The sequence below is a fragment of the Coffea arabica genome, chromosome 2c (assembly GCF_036785885.1).
Source record: "Coffea arabica cultivar ET-39 chromosome 2c, Coffea Arabica ET-39 HiFi, whole genome shotgun sequence".
NCBI lineage: Eukaryota > Viridiplantae > Streptophyta > Magnoliopsida > Gentianales > Rubiaceae > Coffea > Coffea arabica.
In genome coordinates, this window is record NC_092312.1 from 5,220,702 (window position 1) to 5,240,382 (window position 19,681).

General features: G+C 35.3%; 1 protein-coding gene across 7 annotated transcripts; it reads left to right on the forward strand.

Annotated features, from left to right (window-relative positions):
* The first annotated feature begins 4,486 nt into the window (after positions 1-4,486).
* Positions 4,487-19,212, forward strand: LOC113730346 (uncharacterized). 7 transcript variants are annotated; one of them, XM_027254977.2, is made up of 24 exons: positions 4,487-4,764; positions 5,648-5,778; positions 6,826-6,910; positions 7,407-7,460; positions 7,635-7,726; positions 7,836-7,939; positions 9,517-9,592; positions 10,218-10,668; positions 11,940-12,278; positions 12,367-12,576; positions 12,677-12,775; positions 12,876-12,948; positions 14,794-14,921; positions 15,052-15,328; positions 15,409-15,632; positions 15,711-15,835; positions 16,094-16,211; positions 17,453-17,508; positions 17,581-17,674; positions 17,756-17,939; positions 18,029-18,097; positions 18,173-18,276; positions 18,359-18,421; positions 18,674-19,212. In XM_027254977.2, the coding sequence occupies exons 1-24, from the start codon at positions 4,717-4,719 to the stop codon at positions 18,779-18,781; spliced, it is 3,312 nt and encodes a 1,103-aa protein (XP_027110778.1). In that variant the 5' UTR covers positions 4,487-4,716; the 3' UTR covers positions 18,782-19,212. The 7 variants fall into 7 exon arrangements, with proteins under 7 accessions (XP_027110778.1, XP_027110780.1, XP_071929907.1 ...); XM_027254979.2 differs by having other exon boundaries at positions 17,792-17,939; XM_072073806.1 differs by having other exon boundaries at positions 9,523-9,592.
* Positions 19,213-19,681: the final 469 nt, after the last annotated feature.

Here is a 19,681-nt window from a genome sequence, read left to right on the forward strand (position 1 = left end):
ACATAATCCAATCCATAGTTCCTAACATTTAATAAAATAAAATTTTGTCTCTCATATTTCACAAAATGAATTATTTTGTCTTCGTATTTTACAAAATAAAATTTATTATCGCTTATTGACCATGTATACAAATAATTTTTTAAAATTCATGTATATATCTAATTAAATTCACCTAAATAATATGAATAATATGTAATATATTTTTATTTGATTTCATCTAAATAGACTAATTGTAGTTATACATATTCTATTCAATAGATATATACATGGGTTTAAAAATAATAATTTTATTTTAAATCCATATACATATATTTATTTGATTTCATCATGTGAATCAATTCAATATTTATGATTTTTTCTCTTTTGATAATAATTTATTTATCGAGTTATGTAATTAGATCATCTAATTAATCGGTCCTAAATCGAATTCTATAGTCATACTAACAAATTGCATTTTAAATCTAAAATTTTGATTCGCCACTTTTAAGATCAACAGTTAAATTATTTGGTTTGTGATTGTTTTAAAATTTGAAAGTGTCAATCACTTACTTATTTTTGTAATACTTTTCCTTTGTTTCTTTTTTCTTTCAAATTTAATTCAATATAAACACTTGATAATATTTAGAATTAAATGTTTTCTTTGTTTTCAATTTTTGAATAAAAGTAAAATGAACATGAGTGAAAAATTAACATTTGTTTAAAACTCCTGTTTATATCTATTTAATTTCACTTACATAGTACGTTCAAACGAAATCAAATAAATATATATTATATGCTATTTATATTGTTCATATGAAATTAAATAAACATATATACATGAGTTTTTTTAAGTTATTTGTATACATGATAAATGATGGATAAAAAATTTATTTTATAAAATATGAGGGATGAAATAATTCATTTTGTGAAATGTGAGGGACGAAAAAATTCAATTTGTGAAATGTGAGAGATTATAGATCAGATTATGTAATTTTGATTTGATAATTTTGTCTTTTAAAAATGATCGCATGTAAGGCATGTGATGGATTCTGACAAAAAACTAGTCAAAAATTTAGGTTGACGAAATTTGACTAATGTAAATTTGTAAGGAAAGTAAAAATGTACTTTTAAAAGTGAGGAACAAAAAAATTCATTTTACAAAATATAAGGAACGTTTTGAAAGATTTTTCCTTAAAAATATAGAATATGCTAAAAAATGCGATGTTTTATTGATTTATTTCTTTAATTTACGGGTCCATTATTTCACATGATTAACAAGAAATTTTCATCATTGGTAATTAAAAAAATCAAATCTCAAGCAACGTTTGGATTAATAAAATGGTGTAATTTTAATGGAAAAGCAAATAAATCAAAGTAGAAAAAAAATTTTCTAACCATTTTGTTTGGATTACTTATACAAAAAAAGAAAAGAAACATCGAATATTTTGAAAAAGAAAGAAAAGAATAGATTATGTATAATTGCATTGTATCCATAACTTAATAAAATCTAATTGTAAACATACTTTAATACTTTATTTATTTTTTGTGTATTTTCATATTCATCTTGTTATTGTTATAATAAATTTATGAAATAATATTATTTAAATGAAAATTTTAATCTTTTTTTAAGATAAAGAAATTACAAGAACTATGAAAATACAAAAAAAAGAATTTTAAAATGTTAACAATCATCGTTATGAAATTTAGTAGGGCAAATCGCCAATTTGGTGTCTGAACTTTTTCACTTAAATCAATTTAGTCCTTCACGGTTTTTTTTCACCAATTTAATCCTCAAACAATTTTATCGAGTTTAATGTAGGACTTATTGGGCAGCGCCACCGCATTTTGTGTATTTTTCACGGCGAACTAGGGGTATAATTGTCTAATTATACGGATTAGAATAGTAGCTCTATGCTGTTAAGCAAAAGAAACCTCTGCAAATCGACCCACTGAGCTCAGGGTTTCACAATCTGATCAAAATGTAAGAAAATGTGATTGCCAATAGAAGATGAGTAGATTCCATGTCCTCGATGATGGAAGGTGTCGATGGCGACAAGGATGGTGATCTTGGGTTGCAATCACCAGCAAGTCCATCACCAGCTCCACCGTCCATGGCAGCAGGGTAAATTCGCAACCGCGGGAGCTGGGATTCTCCCTCCACCGCTTGTTGAGAAGGTATGGTCTTCGGCGTTACAAGCCGAAAACAATCGACATGGTTCTAGGAACTGCATGTTGCCCTGGTTCAGTAACTGATTATATTCAGAAGTGTAAGTTGAACTATAAATCTCGGGCTGCTTCAACGTTGGAAGTTAGGAAGCATAGTTCATACCTGGGCTGGAAAATTCAGTTTGCAAGAGATAAAGCTGTAACTAGAATGCGATACATCTCCCCCGAAGGTGAGATTCACTATTCACTCTATCAGGTTTGTCTGAGATTGCAACTTGGATCAGATGTTCCTTCCCGGATGTGCCAAGATGATGAAAGTAACAGTGATGATCCTGTAGAAAGCTCGGTCTCATCTTCATTAACTGTGATCCCAAAAGCAGACACTGGGGCACTGAAAGTGCTTTCTTATTCTGAACTTGTTTGTTTTGAACGCGATAATTTTCCTGAAGCTGTGCTGAACTATTGGAGAGGGACAACTTATCATGGACAGAATGGTGCAAAGGTTGGTATTATGGCTTTAAAGGCTAAAAGGCACCTATCCTTTCTGGGTTGGAAGTTCTATCTCGAACCAAAGGGGTTTAAGAAGGAGATGAGGTATGGATCCCCATGTGGTAAAAAATTTTACTCTCTTCGAAGTGCTTGCCAATCTTGCGTAACTAAAGGGAGAATTCATCGTAGTAATGATGCTTATAAGAGTAAACAAATCAAGGAACCATTTACAAGCCAAGAATGTGGAGTCCAGCTGATTTTGACAGATCCATCTCCTCCATCAAATGCTATGGAATCAGAAGGACGTGTGAATGATGATCTGTCAAAACAGCTGCTAATAGAGCCATCTTCAAAAATATCACAGCCAAAGCAACTTGCTCAACCAGGACAAGTCAAATGTCATGGAATTAGAGGACCAGAAAGGAAGAGAAACCGTTGCTTGCTACAACAATCCTCGGCTGCTCTTCACACAGCCCCCAGAATGAGGACTCATATTTGCTTGATGATGTTAAAGAATCTCAAGCTTCAACCAAACAAAGAGATGATGTGAATGCAGAAATGTCTTCCTGTGTGTTGCGGTCAAGTAAAAGAGCTCGGCAATCAGTTGTTTCTCCTTCAATTCACCAGCCTCCTAGGACTACCTGAGCTCAGTGGGTCGATTTGCAGAGGTTTCTTTTGCTTAACAGCACAGAGCTGCTATTCTAATCCATATAATTAGACAATTATACCGTCATTCCAATTATACCCCTGGTTCGCCGTGAAAAATACACAAAATGCGGTGGCGCCGCCCAATAAGTCCTACATTAAACTCGATAAAATTGTTTGAGGATTAAATTGGTGAAAAAAAACCGTGAAGGACTAAATTGGTTTAAGTGAAAAAGTTTAGACACCAAATTGGCGATTTGCCCAATTTAGTATTCAAGATTTTCAATTTTTTCATGTTCAAAATCATGGTTAATCTAGTACAGATGACTAAATTGTTTCTGTCCATGTAAATACGTAGTACTTATTAAGTTGCAAGCATAGTATGCCAAAACTCGACTCGACTTGACTATGTCAAAACTCGACTCGACTCGACTAAGTCAAAACTCGACTCGACTCGATTAATTTGTACCCCTAGTTAGAGGTACTGTTCTTAAAATAAAATAGAATAGAAAGAAAAAGCAAGGAAAGACAGGCCACAATGAAGCAAAGGTATTAAACTTAGACAAGAGCGTGGATGTATAATGTATTAAGCAAATAAACCCATGGATAAATAGATATTTCTTCGATATACAAATAAGAGTAAATTTTATATGCACCGATATTGTATACACTATCATCATTAAATTCATGATAGAATTTCAAATTTAAATTTTACATAATTATTATTTATTAAATACTATAGTGTATATATAATCAATGTAGGAAAGATTAATCCTACACAATAAAGTGCTAGCAGAAGTTTCTGACCTTGTACGAAATAATGGATATAATGGATTAAAGTGACAGGAGTGATACCGGGAGAGCGGCTTAATCAGCCATTACAGCCTCATAATAGGAAGCTTCTTGCTCTACTTAAGCTGCTTATTTCGCTGATGACTGCTTTTGCTCTAAAGTATTGGTAAATAATGTCCCTAATATTACAACCTAATAACGTCCCTAATCAATTCAAGTGGAGGATTTATGAGTTTGTAGTTTGATGCATCTTAAACCTCATTAACTTAATTCAAGTAGTAAACTAATTATATAAATGGCAGCTAAATTAAATGATTAACATAGTTAAAGCAAAAAAGAAAAAAGAAAAAAGAAAAAAGAAAAAAGAAAAAAGAAAGAAAGAAAGAAGAAGAATATGTATTTGGGAAGGTCAATTTTTGTTTCTGTTTGTTGGCAAATGACACTTCTCCCATTCAATTTTACGAAAATCTCCGCGACCACTTCTGAACACGCAAAGGTACCATTCGGAAATTTGAACCGCGACCCGCATCTCCACCCGGACGAGTTCTTCCTCCTCCTGCCCTGCCTAAATACATCCGCAGAAACAAGGAAATTTCTAAAGCCAAATTATAGGGCAAAGTTCATCAATCTTTTTTTTTTGTAAAAATGTTCGGTAAATTATTCCAAAAGACCAGTCCTCGTCCACTTCCTCAGGTAATTTCGTCAATCCGTCCAAATGTATTTCTCCTGATTGCAAATTAAACATTTACTGCTGTACGTTTCAGTGATCAAGTTAATCAAAAAAATGGTTTTTTTAAGTCAGTTAATCAAACTATTAAGTGATTGATCATCATTCCTGGCTGTTGGAGTTGTGCATTGATGAAGGTCAAGATTTCTGTGAAATTTGTGTTTCTTTTGACGCCGTTGCTGATTTTACTGTGATATGCTAGGAAGGATTAAGATATTTTGTTCTTGCTGCTTTCCGGATGACCTTTTTTCTTGCGTGGACGTTCTTCTTTTTTAATCGGGAATGCCCAACAAATTAAGCAGCTAGTAAATTGATTTTCAGAATAATGGTTTGATATTGTCATAGACCTGGGGTCCTAAACCAGCTTGAACAATTGTCAAATAGTCAGCTTAGGCAAAGGCATTCAAATATGGTTGATTCATCCCATTTCATGATCCAAGTGCATTTGTGGTAAAGGAAAAGGTTAAATTTTGTTCGAGGAGTAATAAAACTGTGAAATTTTATTTCCCTTGCCGGTCATTGTTCACCGTCACAAGGAAACTATGGCTCTTGTGGTTAAGGCTTATATTCTGCCTAATTGTTTTGGATTCTTCTGGTTATTGATTCCTTTTCTTTGTGGAATTCTGTATTAAATGTCTTAAAGGATGAGATTTTAAGAGAGTGCCAATGGTTAGGGTGGGCATAGTTACCTGTTTGCATGTGAATTCAAATTTTATTAACCTTTTTACGGTGTTGATTTACTAATTTGGTTAGTTTTTTGTCAATAATTTAACCTGTTCGTTAATATTGCTTTTGGAAAACTGGTTTTCTGAGCTTCTTACAACTTTGGGTGATGGCATCCATCTTCAGCAAAGTGAAGTGCAAGAAAGCCCTATATCTTCGGATGTGGCACCCCGTGTTGTAGTTCATTATGGTATCCCATCTACTGCTTCAGTCCTGGCTTTTGACTCCGTTCAGCAACTACTAGCTGTTGGAACCTTGTGAGTGAACACTGGCTCTTCTCTAAGTTGATCTGCTTCTATTCTCTTTGGGGTAATGATTGATCTGTTAATTACATTTACAAATACTAAACTGATACTTTTATATTCATGTAATTTGCCATCTTGTCATTGTTTTTTACTTTTTCCTTTTTCACTGTTTGAAGTCATAGTCTATCTGGACAGGAGAGGGTAGAGGCTTGGCTCTCTTGTGAGAGTCAAACCCTGTAATTTGGAGTGAAGGCACTCAATAAGTTGTGCTATTTCCATTCTTGTCATGTGATTAGAAGGTTGATTGACATAAAAATGTTCAATATGATACTGTTCATGGCTTTGTTATGTACCTACATGCTGGGAGCGCCTTAAAAGTTGATTGAACATCACAAAAGTTTGAGGGGTTTTGTTTTGGGGGGGGGGGGAGCAATGGGACTGCCACAAGCTGAGTCATGTCTTCATTACTTGTCTCTGAGATAACATGAGATTTAGTTGCCATATTTACGTTCTGGAAAGGGTCTGCCTGGTCAAACAAAGACATTAGTTTGGCAACAGTTTGTCAATGAAGAAGAATCTACCAAACTTTTGCCCTTTAGCAATTGTCTCTGAGATAACATGAGATTCGATTGTTAATTTACATTCTTGAAAGGATCTGCCTAATCAAACAATGAAGAGACATTAACTTCTGGCAATAGTTTGTCAATGAAGAGACATCAAGCAAAGTGTAACACTTTTATGTCAAAGATGCGTAAGTGAACTTGCTAACAATGTTCTGTTAATCCAAACATCATTTTGAATAGATATTATAATCTTTTAAGGGGTTGTACCATAGATATTCTCCCTGCTACTAATAAATGTGAATCCATTTTAAATAGTGACTGTTAATCTCTGTTAAAATTTGAAATTTCCAACTCTTCAGTTAATAGGTGTTTGCAGGGGAAAAGTGCTTTACAAGAATTCGTAGTGGCCTAGCATTTAAGAGCAGAGTGGATAAAAATGATTGTAGAATTCCTTATTATCCTTTTAATATTGGAAACATTTCCTGTTTTCTCTCAGGGATGGAAGGATTAAAGTGGTTGGTGGTGACAGCATTGAAGGCCTTCTTATGTCTCCTAAGCCGATACCTTTTAAGAACTTGGAGGTTTGTTTAAAAACCTTCATATGCAGCATGCCCCTTTTGGCATCATTTGATGAATGGCACCATTTGATGAATGTTTTTACTTGTGAAAATGAAGAACTGTGATGTTGGATGGAAACTTTTCTTTCTCTAGTCTTCACCTTCTTTGCCTCCCTGTCATTGGGTCTGGATAGTTTCTAAAATTTATTTATTCCTATGATAAGTTTCCTTTAGGTCTTGTGTAGTAGGAACATGAGAATGTTTGTATTTCTTAAATTCAATTGCTTTGAGTTTATATGTTCCTTGTGCAAATTAATATAAACTACCTGTTCTTAATCATGTGCTCAGACATAGTCAAAGCACCAAAACAGGTGTAATTTCAACATTTAAAAGAATGAGAAGGGAAATCTTTTATCAATTCCAAATTGATGTGCCCTCTTTTGGTTAAATCAGCAGAAATTTCCTTTTGGATATGACAAGACTAATGCTTATGTTGCAAACTTTTGTTGTCTTTTTTCAGTTTCTTCAAAATCAAGGCTATCTTGTGAGTATCTCCAATGAAAATGAAATTCAGGTATACTTGATGCAATATCATCTTGTGACTTATTGCTTTTATGAGCCACAAATACCTCAAGTGCATCTTTTCATTATCATTCTTCCCTCCTATCTTCTCTATTTTCCCTTTTTGCCCCGTTCTGGATGCAGTGGCCATACCTCTGATTAACTTAGTTGGAATTTACTGCTACAGGTTTGGGATCTAGAAAGCAGGAGTATCTCTACAAGTTTACAATGGGAATCCAATATAACTGCCTTCTCTGTTATTTATGGCACTCAATTCATGTAAAGAACTAAAGGAGTAATGTTTTGGGCTTCAATTTTACACTTATTGGCTGAATCAAAGTAACATAGTTGAGATATGCCTGACTTTTATCTCTATGCATACGTGCAGGTATATAGGGGACGAATATGGATTTTTGTCTGTGCTGAAGTATGATGCTGAGGAACAAACCATTCTTCAATTACCCTACCATATTCCTGCTAATCTTGTAGCTGGTAATGTAATTGCTCATTGATGGTAAATACTGTTTATCATGTCCTTAAGTATTCTATTTTATCTTTACATTTTCTAAATAGCCCTTTGATTTTGTTTGATCTGTGAACTAGAATGTTGTGCCTCTTTTCCATTGTTTGTTTTTTGGAAGTTCACTGAATAACTGAATCATCAAACGTTTTCCTCGCCTGTGATGCTGACTTATCATTATATCAAATTTTGGTTAAGTTCATCTTGTGGATTCATGGGAAGTCAGTAGTTTCCCTAGAATAGGAGCAGCTGCTTGTAATGAATTATGACTCTTTTACTGAATAAAGCCACTTCACATTGAACCATGTTTTTCTCTGGGCCTCAAAAGCTCTCTTGATGGGATATTTTATCCCTAATTTGCAACTGATACATGGGTAAATAAGAACCCATATTTATTGACTGATTCATGGGTTGAATTGGCAAGACTAAAATGCATACCAGCCCTACCAACCCATGGGTCTGTTTGGCTTGAACCTTAACTTTATGTGCTTTGAGAATACTCTGCCTCTAGATTGCAGAATATTTAGGCTGTTATTGGTTATCTTTCTGGTTTAAAATCTGTGACTGACTGGAGATGTGCATGATCTAGTCCGTCTTCTAGCCCGTTAAACAAAAATCTTTTGGATCATCCTTTTAAAGTTACACCAAGGGTCACTAGTCCAATGTTATAGGTGTTTAATAAATTGACTGCAATAGTTGATGGAGCCCATCCATTGTTGTGATGAGAGTAATGAGTGGCCACTAGTCTACATCTATAATAAGGCAAGAGTTTTGGGCAAAAGAAATAGGCAAGCAATAGCAATATCATTCTTGATTTGAACCCATTTTTCTTTGTCAAAATGAATTGATGTTCAGCATATTTAATACCAAAAGCTACATTCTTGTGCATGCAGAATGAGAGTCTGCATGAGGAAAAAATGATTTGAAGCTTGATTGTGGAATACTGTACACCACTCTCACCTTTTATATATGTCCTGCCTTTTGTTTTGAATTGTTTGTTTTAAGGAGAAAGGACCGTGTAATGGTTATTGTCAGACGTTAATTGTGTTCTAAAGTTGAGGGACAAATGATAATGCTGTAAGCTTGATGTATCTTGAGGCAGTGCCAATGTTTTTGAGTGGAAATATAAAAAGTCTGGGTAGCCTAGAACTCTTTGGAACTAGAGCAAAGGGATATTTCAGATCCAACTCTTGTTCAAGTTCAACAGTACTTTGTAATAGCGTAGCCATACTTTTGTTCTTTTAAATTTATTTGATGCATCTTCAAGCTCCTCTATGTCAAAAGCACATTCTCGTGTACTAACTTGGAAGCTTGAGGAACTGCTTTTCTGGGTGTAGAAAACCGCTGCTGTTGTGTACCATTTGCTGGGAACTTCTGAATTCTTCAGGCCTGTGTGTTTAGGCAAACATAATAAGAAAGCTCTGAAATGTTCAACAATCAAATGGATAATGAAAGAAAGCCACTTATGATTTTTTTTGAAGGAAAAGTGTTAGCCCTCATGACTCTGTATTGTCTGTTTATGATGGCTTTTGATGTATTTTCTTTGCAGAAGCAGCAGAGATTTCCTTGCCATTCAACCAATCGATAGTGGGTGTGCTACCTCAGCCTTCATCATTTGGAAATAGGTAAGGAAAACAATATCTCATTTTCTCTATTCAGTTCCACAGTTTCTGAACACAGGTTTCTTTTACATGTCAAGTTGTTTTTATGTTACCCTAGCCTTCACCATACACTTTTGTTTTTCCCACCATTGCATTTTAGCTTCTATCATGAATGGACTCTTTTTCAGCATTGTAGTTGTCATGATTAGCTGAGAAAACATTTTTAAACATGCAGTTATGCTTCTTAATCTTAGAAACTTAGATTTACTTGTATTCTTCATACTTGATGGTTTCTTTTAGTATTCAAATTTTGTAGCCTATTCTGTAACTTGCAAGTATTTATGATCCATTCAAAGTTCATTAAGCTGTATTTTGGAGGCTTAAAATGGAGAATGTTTTAACTTAACGTAATTTTTGTTACTACTTTTATTAGTCTGATGGTTTTTACTATTGCTTCCCATAGCTGCAGAAGGGCCATACATCGATTTCTTCCTGTTTGTTCTCTAGCATATGTGTTGATTAGAAAGATATGAGATATCTCGACTTTATTTTCTTAGCTGAAATTTTCTGGCTTCTTATTCTTAAAATACAACCAGTGGTCAAATTATCTTTCTACTGTTTCTGTTCCAATCATTGAAACTATTTGCAGGCTTCTTCTTGCATATGAGGATGGGTTGATAGTTCTCTGGGATGTTACTGAAGATAGAGCTGTTCTTGTTAGAGGAAATAAGGATCTCCAACTAAAGGATGAAATGCTGGCTGAATCTTCGGGTGATGGGAGCCATGAGCCCTTGGATAATTTATTAGACCATGAAAAGGAAATAAGCTCTCTTTGTTGGGTGTCTGGTGATGGTTCATTGCTAGCTGTTGGCTATGTGGATGGAGACATTTTCCTGTGGAATCTATCTGCTTCTGATCATATTAAAGGTCAGGGAGCTCAAAAGTCGTCTGATAAAGTGGTTAAGATACAATTGTCATCTGCAGAAAGAAGGCTTCCTGTCATTGTTCTGCACTGGTCTGCTAACAAGAAACGAAATGGTTTTGGAGGTCAGCTTTTTGTTTATGGCGGTGAAGAAATTGGATCTGAAGAAGTCTTGACGGTATGCTGTGAGTCTATTTTATGTCCTAGTGGTCTCAAATATTTTAAATTGTATAACAAATATGGTGCAAAGAACCTTTTCCTAGAAATGGAAATTTCATTTGTGGATACTGGGAGTTTCTTTTTCGCAAACTAAAGTCTAAAAATGTTAGCCAAAGTCTGGCTCAAAGTCTCTTTGTTTGACTCTAGTTTATTTTCTTTAACTAATCAATGCTACTCTGTCATCTGGTTAGTAATGCTTGGTAGTCTTGTATTCTACTTACAAGATAGTGAGATTTCTTATTCAATGATTTCATAACGAGTACATCATAAGTTTGTGCCATCCCAGTTTCTGGATTGGCTTGTTTGTGATTTCAGACAATGAAGTCTTCAGTTCTTCCACTGGTTTGAGGTATATGATTACCAAATCTCTGAATTTCAAAATTTGACTGCATCATAGGAATGATGCTAATCTCTATATTAAGTCTTGGTTACAAGCTGAGGTGAAATATGAATCTACTTAGATTGTACTAGCCATCAAAGCTGAGAAATGTCTTGGATCATGAATTTGCTATTCGTAATATCAACTAAGACATGCTCTATGTGAACATCACTGCAGATTGCTAAACTATATTATATTTCTTTTCAAGATTAATAAGGTTCTCTAGAAAATATAACATTATGGACGACTTATATGCATGATTCAGTTTCCTTGACCAAAATTTTGTTCAAAGCAATTCTAGTAGAGTTCTATTACATGAATTCATTTCTGTGAATAAAAAGTATCAGTCATTTATTTGCATTTACTTTCTTTATATTTACCAAAGTTGCTGGATCATTACTAAAATAATTGATGTTTAAGAGCGGAATTAATCTCCTTGTTAAGTACATTGCAAGTTGTATTTTCCTACTCTCTGTATTCATTTGTAGCTATTTCTGCACCTTCTAACCTGAATCACATACGTGGACTCCCTTCCATGCATGCTGAAAATGGTTTTTAATGAAATGGGTAAGAAATTGGATTCGTAGATTCAGAGAAATTTATTGAAGTTCAGGAGGAGCGTAGGGCATAAATAATTATTTGATGCTAGGCTGCTGCTTCTGCACTTTTCTACATTGCATGCAATCTTTGTGTTTTTAAAAATTTTCTAATTACCACTAAGGCCAACTTTTCCATCTTTATAACATATTGTTAATGCAAAAGGAAATAAAGATGTGAGTGGTGGAGCTCTTTGCTCCGTGGCTTGTGTATTTAATTCGCCCATGGACTTTGACATTTCTCTCCCTTGGCAGATTCTCGATCTTGACTGGTCATCTGGGATAGCAAAGTTAACATGCGTCCACCGTGTTGATCTTCCCCTTAATGGGTCTTTCTCGGATATGATTGTCATTGCAAGATCTCATGAAATGGAGAAAACTGACAGTGCTTCACTGCTGGTTCTGACCAACCCAGGTCAACTCCATTTTTATGATGACTCTTGTTTGTCCACGCTGAGGTTCGAGCCAGATAAGAAGCATTCAGTACTTGCTGTAGAATATCCTGCAACTATACCTACAATTGAACCAATAATGACTGTGGGAAAACTATATTCAGTGGTTGCAAAGGCCAATTCTTCCAGGGTTCTTGCAGAGGTATAATTTACCATCTAGCATGCAGAATTTTGTCATCTAATCACTTTTCATGTAATATTCTTCCTTTAATCATTTATTGTTTCCTTAGACGGTTTCAGCTGCAAAACTTGAAGTTGAGCAGACTATGACAAGAGGGAGTAGCAGATGGCCTTTGACTGGTGGTGTTCCTGGTGAACTGTCTATAGCTGAAGATGGTGGAATGGAAAGAATATATGTAGCAGGCTATCAAGACGGAAGTGTTCGAGTATGGGATTCGACATTTCCTGTTCTATCACTCAGGCTTGTTTTTCTACTCCAGGTTTGTGGAATATGAGAGACTCGTGATTCTTTCTATGAAAAAATGGTAAATGTTGCTTAGCTGAACAAATGAAAACTAATAAAAACCATGTGATGCACAGGTGGAGGGTATTGATGTTGCTGGTGCAAGTGCATCAATCTCTACTTTAGATTTTTCTCCCACTTCTTTGTCTTTGGCTATTGGCAATGAATATGGTCTTGTAAGATCTGATACTATTTCCAGAATATAAAGTTCCTCTCTACTCCGTGAATATTATTATTCGGCTGAGCAATTTCTGATCCTATCTTGGGATGATGTAGGTTTGGTTGTATGGTCTAGATGGCACTAAAGATAAATCTGGAATTCACTTGGTTACACAGACAGAACGGCAAGGTAACATCCTTTTATCAACTATAATTGCTTTTACGCTGTGCTTTGCTCCTGTCATACAACATAATTTTCAGGTATATAGTTCCTAGCAACTTGGTTGCCTTAAGTGAACGACTTAGCAGAGTTCCATGCTACACCAGTATTCCTTTTTTTTTTTTTTGGTTGGGAGTCAACGTATATACTCTTTTGAAGGAGTTTACTGTTAGTTACCTGAAAATAATAGGATAACCTAGTCTCAAACCCTGCTCTGGATGGAGCCTTTTCCAGTGAGCTTGCCTTTTTAGGGACTGAAATAGAAGTTGTGAGGGTGTTAAAGGAGCAAAAGGGAGTGTGTACTTTTGATCAATTGAGCTCTTTTTGAATTGGAAAGGGTGCCACTCATTTGTATGTAAGTGGTACTATGCTACCTGATTGAGGAACATAACATTGCCAAGCCTTAACCTTATCCACTTGTCAGTTGAATTGAATGGAATTTTTTTAATTGCATTAGTTTTCTTTTCCTGTACTCTTTCGTGCTAATAAAGAATAAAGTTGTTATGTTTCCCCATCATCAATATGTATAGTTCGCCTTTTGTGAAGGTGTGGATTCGTTTTATAAAGCTATAGGCAGGATATGCTGTGGAATGTCTTTTGTGTGCAGTAATTTGAAATTAAGTTACCAGGGCATGCTAACAGCCGAATGAATTGCAAGTTGATATTATAATCCACATATATTAGCATCCTAGATTGCTAAAATTTGTAATCCAAGAATTTGTTATATTGTTTGGATTAAATACTCTTATGAAAAATGATAAAGATGGTGATGGAAATACTTAAAGCAGTTCTAATGATGAATTTTGACTTTAATTTTCAAAGATAATATAATGAATTTTATACCTCCCAGAAAAAGTCATACTTGAAGAGTATTGCTGCCAGGATAAAGCAAACAGAACTATTGTGTAGCTAAGAACCCATCTCCTAGCATTAAAAAATTGAGTGATCCCTTGATCAGTGATCCAAATTATGTTTTTCTGGGCGGGCATGCTTTGACTATATCTCCTGAATTAAAAAAGAAAAAAAGAAAGATCAGGGAAAAAAGGTTGAACAATTTTGATTGTTGAAACTTAGCATGTAAACTATGTGAAAAGGATTTAGGTTTCTACATTATGAGAGCATCGTATGGTGAGCTTATGACAATGTAGAAATAAAACATCATGAAATGTACAAGAGTGAATGTATAATTTGCTGGACAACCTGTTGAGCTAAGAGTAAGGAGTAAAGTCACTCTGAAAGCAGTGTTCACCTTTAGGACCCTTTTGGGAACATTGCGTGCCAAACTCATGGAATCAGTAAGTCGCCAATCCGGGCATACATAAAGTACTTTATCTAATGAAAACCCCAAAGAGGTGGTGGGATTTTCTACCAATGCAAGCTTTCCCTTCCTATGGGGAAATTATGACAAAAGCATCTTCTTCAAACGAAGCAACCTGGTTGAGAACAACTTCAGTATATTCCTATGAGGCACTGTAGGTCGATCATTTCTGTTGAACATATTCGAAAGAGCCTTTTATGGGATGGCAGGGAATGCCAACATCCTTAATTTCCCAGTTTATGGTTTTCCTTTTAGATGGTTGCTGACAAAAATCTAATGATTGATTAATTTTTATGAATAAAAATTTTAACGGAAGTTATCATAGAAACAAATAGTACACATAACTGGTTGTCCAGTGTAGGTATATGTGTACTAGCACATCTCCATTGGCATATCTTGGAACATATCTGTGGTATACCTTCTTTTGGGTTGCCCATCTTCTTTTTATATTCTTAGGTTCTTTTTGTGAATATGTGACCTTTGTAGCTGCTTTGCAGTTCTTAATTTGGCTCATGATGGTGGATCCCTGTGCAAAGCTATTTTCTCCCTCCTGAATTCTCCTGTTCGTACCTTAAAGTGGGTAAATTCTGGAGATAGACTTGCAGTTGGGTTTGAATGTGGTCAGGTAAGTTATAACTTGATGGTAGTTAATTGGAGGCTATTATATGGTTACGCTTCCTCTCTATTTGGTTGAACTACGAATAAGGAATGACTAAAAGCTTTTCAGAGATTCAGCTCTAATTACACCATGACAGGTTGCTATGGTTGAAACCAGTGCGCTGTCAGTATTGTTTCTTACTGACGCTCTATGCAGCTCAAGCCCAATCATCTCTCTGGCTGTGAAAACACTTCCAGATACTGAGAGTCTGAAGCAGTCGGAAATTGGGACATCAAATGAATCTGCTAAGGAGGTAGCTTTTATTTTAACTAGAGATTCACATGTTGTATTGGTGGATAGTAGCACTGGCAATGTGGTATCTCAGCCAATTCATCCAATGGAAGAGTCAACTGCAGTTTCCTTGTATATTATAGGCAAGCATAACTCCTTGAGTACATACGTTCTTATGTTACATCCATGTGCTTGCTCCTTAATTAGACATCTTTGTTATCAGAGGGCGATGTATCTGTAGCTGAAGGGTCTGAAGATGATAATTCAAAGTCTTCTGAGGATTTTGAAGCCAAAGGTCAACCTGGACACAAGAGTTATGAACGTCAAAGTGATCCAATGGAAGCTGAAAATTCAGAGCCAAATATAGTCCATAATTTGAAGGACTCAATAATTTTATTTTGTTGTGAGAATGCATTGCATCTGTACTTTTTGAACTCCGTGATTCAGGTGCCTTCTTGTTTACTGATTTTCATTTTAAAGATTATTGTTATACGTTTGTGCAGCTTATAATATTGCTAATCTCAGGGTGAGAATAAGTCAATCTATAAACTTGATCTTGTCAAACCATGTTCCTGGACGGCAATATTCACAAAAGAGGCAACAGAATATGGGCTTATCATAGTCTATCAAACTGGAGATATTGAAGTCAGGTAAGTACATAGCTCAGACATGATAATATACTGTTTTTATTAATGTGGCGTGCTTGATCAGGAGATGTATGATATTATGAACTAAGTTACGTGGTATAGTTGAAATGCTTTTGAAATTAATTAGGGTTTAATTTTGTTCTTCAAATAAACTGTTTGATTGAAGTGTCCTTTTACTGAATCACTTGAAAGATGCAAGAAAAAACTTTCTGTGTTACTGTAACACCAGATGGATGACATTTAATATCTTCTGTTTTAAAGGTCTTTGCCAGCTTTCACTGTGTTGGGAAGCACATCATTAACTTCAACTCTTAGGTGGAATTTCAAGACTAATATGAACAATTTGATGAGTTCTTCAGATAAAGGGCAGATTACTTTGGTAAGTCTTTTCACCTTTTTGTTTTCTTTTGTTTTCCTCTATATCTGGAATTTTCTCCTTTCTTATACATGCGAAAGTCACGGACAATGCAATGACTGCTCGATCTAGTTTAGCTCTCTCAAAAGATGTGTCAAATTTTCTACCTTATCAAAGAAAAAAATGAATCAAAATTAAACTCATTTTTTTGCTCTTGTGTTAAGGATATGAAACTAGATATTTCTTTACAGATAATAGCCATTGTTCCTTACATAAAATTTTCAGAAATGCTATTTTTCTTATAATTAGCCGTGCACCACTTTGTCAAAAAAAATAGTACAGAATCAGAATGCTGCTAATTGCTTTATGTCTTTGGCTTCAGTTCATCACCTACTTGTAATTGACTTCCATAAATTGAAGCATGGTAAAGTTCAAGAAACATCAGCCTTCTGATTCAGTAATCCTTGGAAAAGTTAAGAGAGTATTTGGGGTATCATGGATGTTGGTGAGAATAGAATTAGCAGTTAAAGCTAGGAGGTAATAAAATTACGTATACTTCTGAAGTTTATGAAGTGTAGTTAGAACTTTGATAGTTATGGTATACAAACTGGGAAGAATATTCTGGTTTCTAAATCAGGTTTGCCTTGAGTTCCACTTTCTTTCACAAGTATCTCTGAACAGTCAAATAATCTGTTTACTTCCGAGAGTGATGGCATCTATGGAGGCACACAAGAATGATCAGAAGGAAGTTAAGAAAGTGAAAGAAGATGCTAAAGCAGGGATGATTTCTCATATTTGTTTTGGTAGAATATGGAACATGGTACAGCTTATCTGGTTTTAGCTTGGGCTGCTTGATATCTGAAGCTACGGAGGATATGGAAGAACCTGGATTACACATCCTATAGCAAATTGTATTCCCAATTCGTGTTACAATTCATTAGCTGAGTTGATGGATTTACACTCCTGGAAGATTAATGATGGAGGAATTAGTTTGAGAGGTTTATGTTTTAGATCAATTTTTGTATAACGGCTCACTAGCCTGAGTATCAAAATGATCGCATTTTACTGATAAAGTTGATAATTTGAGTGTTTGTTCTATACTATATATCTAACTCTATTTTGAAGGTTTGTTTCCAAAATTGACTGTTTGCAAAATGTTGTGAGTGCGTAAATGTTAGAATCTCCATCATCACTACAACTGTACCAGGGTTATGTTTTTATTGGCATTATATGACTTGGAGCATTTGCTGTTTCAATTCCATCAGGCCTGTGGGAGTGAATTTGCTATTGTATCTCTACTAGCCTCTGAAAACAACTTCAGGTTTCTTCTTCTTCTTCTTCTTCTTTTTCTTCTTCTTTCTCTCTCTCTCTCTCAACTAATGCTTTATACTAGGATTCCGGAGGCTTTACCTTGTCTTCATGATAAAGTCCTTGCTGCTGCTGCAGATGCCACCATCAGTATTGCCCTCGATCAGAAGAGCAAGCAGGTCATATAATATTTTTTTAATATCAGAATCTATCATATCCCCTTAGTGGTCAGTAGAGAAATTTGTGTTTTCTGATGCCAGAGTACTGTCCCTGGTGTTTTTGGTGGATTCATGAAGGGGTTTAAAGGGGCTAAGTTGGAGATGAATAACTCCGAAGCTCGGGAAAGCATTCTTGCGCATATGGACATCATATTTTCTAGGTTTCCTTTTTCAGAACCTGTAAAAAATCTTGCCGATGATCAACCTCATGTTGAGCTTAACATTGGTAACTTGGACAGACCTAATCCCCAACATTATCTGCCAGATCTATAGAACTCTATTTTTCCTTGTTTGCTAATGTCTGTTGCATAACAGATGACATTGAAATTGATGAGCCTTTGTCAGTTGTATCATCATCTTCCAAGAGTGACAATGAAAGAAAAGGTATAAAGAAATTTAGCGGTATTGTCCAATTATCATCACTTTTCACTGGACTAACATCTTCTGCTACTTTATCAGACAAGGAAACAGAGAGGCAAAGGTTGTTTGAAGGCAGTTCTACTGATACAAAACCCAGAATGAGAACAAGAGAGGAAATCATTGCAAAATATCGAAAAGCTGGGGTAATTTCATCCAAAAATGAATAATAAATAGCTGGACACTTAGTTTTAGGAATTGCATGTCTGACTTGTGTGCTACTCCTAGGATGCCACCTCTGCAGCTGCACAAGCAAGAGACAAACTCGTAGAACGGCAGCAGAAACTTGAGGTATGGTAATGGCTAAAAATGTAGCTTCAATATAATTGGTCATTTTACTCTTGAATGTCAGGGGCTTGTGAAATAATCTTGTCTGTCCATCTTCTAGCTTTAAGTAGTTGTCTATCTTGAAGTAGATATTTGGGAATATAAACAAGATCTCTAAGGAACTCTGTTTTTTGCCTAATGAACAACGTATTATCTAGTGCTGTACTTCATTTGAAAATTTTGGTTATTTACGTGCTCTCTTACTGCTGCTACCAGAAACTTAGCGAACGCACTGCAGAACTTCAAAGCGGGGCTGAGAGCTTTGCAGATTTGGCAAATGAGCTGGCTAGGAACATGGAAAAGCGGAAATGGTGGAACTTTTGACTTCCGATCTGCAGTTAAGATGATTGAATTTGTTAAACCAGATGGCTTGACAATGTTTGGACTCCACAGCCATTTATGTAACTATTGCGACCAGAGTTGAACACTTCCAAGAGCATCCCCCTCTTGAAAACCATTAACCTGCTGGGCATACAAACTATTATGTGTATGGGTTTCCTCGGGTTGGGTGGGTGGGTTGTTGGTAAACTTTGAATATTATTCTATTTTCCAGTGTTCTATGGTTGAAATTCATTTTTTAGTGAGAAGATTGACTCTGACAAAAACTTGTACAGAAAGTATAGGTATTTTTATCGTTGACCAAATTTCGTTTTAGATACGAAGGTGTCATTGCTTTCCGACCAACACCGAATGTTTTTCCTCGTGTTCTTCGGCTAATGTGCAGCTTTACTAGGTTGACTATTTTCCTCCTGAAACTGAAAGTTTTTAGTATTCTAACAGAGATCTGGATACAAGAATCTATATAGCATGTTTTTATTTTGAGCTTCAAATTTTGTACAGATAGCATGTTTTTATCCCTACTCGAGTGCTTATCATTCTCAACTTTGCACTTTTCCACACGGCAAGCTACTGGTGTGAGTTGATTCCTTGTTTTAATCCGGATATCGTTGGAAACTTTTGTGGCTACTTTTGGATCAAATCCCTTCAATCCTATGCTGTATTAGTCCAACTTTACATTAATTGGAAGACTTTTTGCTTATATTCTAATGAGTGATTAGGATGATTATTCATTTCCTATTGCAAATGCAACCTAGCATCGTTGACAAAAAGAGCATATATATGTTATGGCATTTTATACTTACCTCGTGTTTTGGACAAAGTATGTTAAGAAGTTTGACGAATAATTGGTACATTTTCCAGCTTGCTGCTGATCGAGGACTTGAC

Excerpts from the sequence above, each read along its gene's own strand:
- LOC113730346 (XM_027254977.2), top strand. The coding sequence starts at position 4,717 with ATGTTCGGTAAATTATTCCAAAAGACCAGTCCTCGTCCACTTCCTCAG. Across the intron at positions 7,461-7,634 it reads CCAATGAAAATGAAATTCAG|GTTTGGGATCTAGAAAGCAG; the intron begins GTATACTTGATG and ends TTACTGCTACAG. Across the intron at positions 7,940-9,516 it reads TCCTGCTAATCTTGTAGCTG|AAGCAGCAGAGATTTCCTTG; the intron begins GTAATGTAATTG and ends TTTTCTTTGCAG.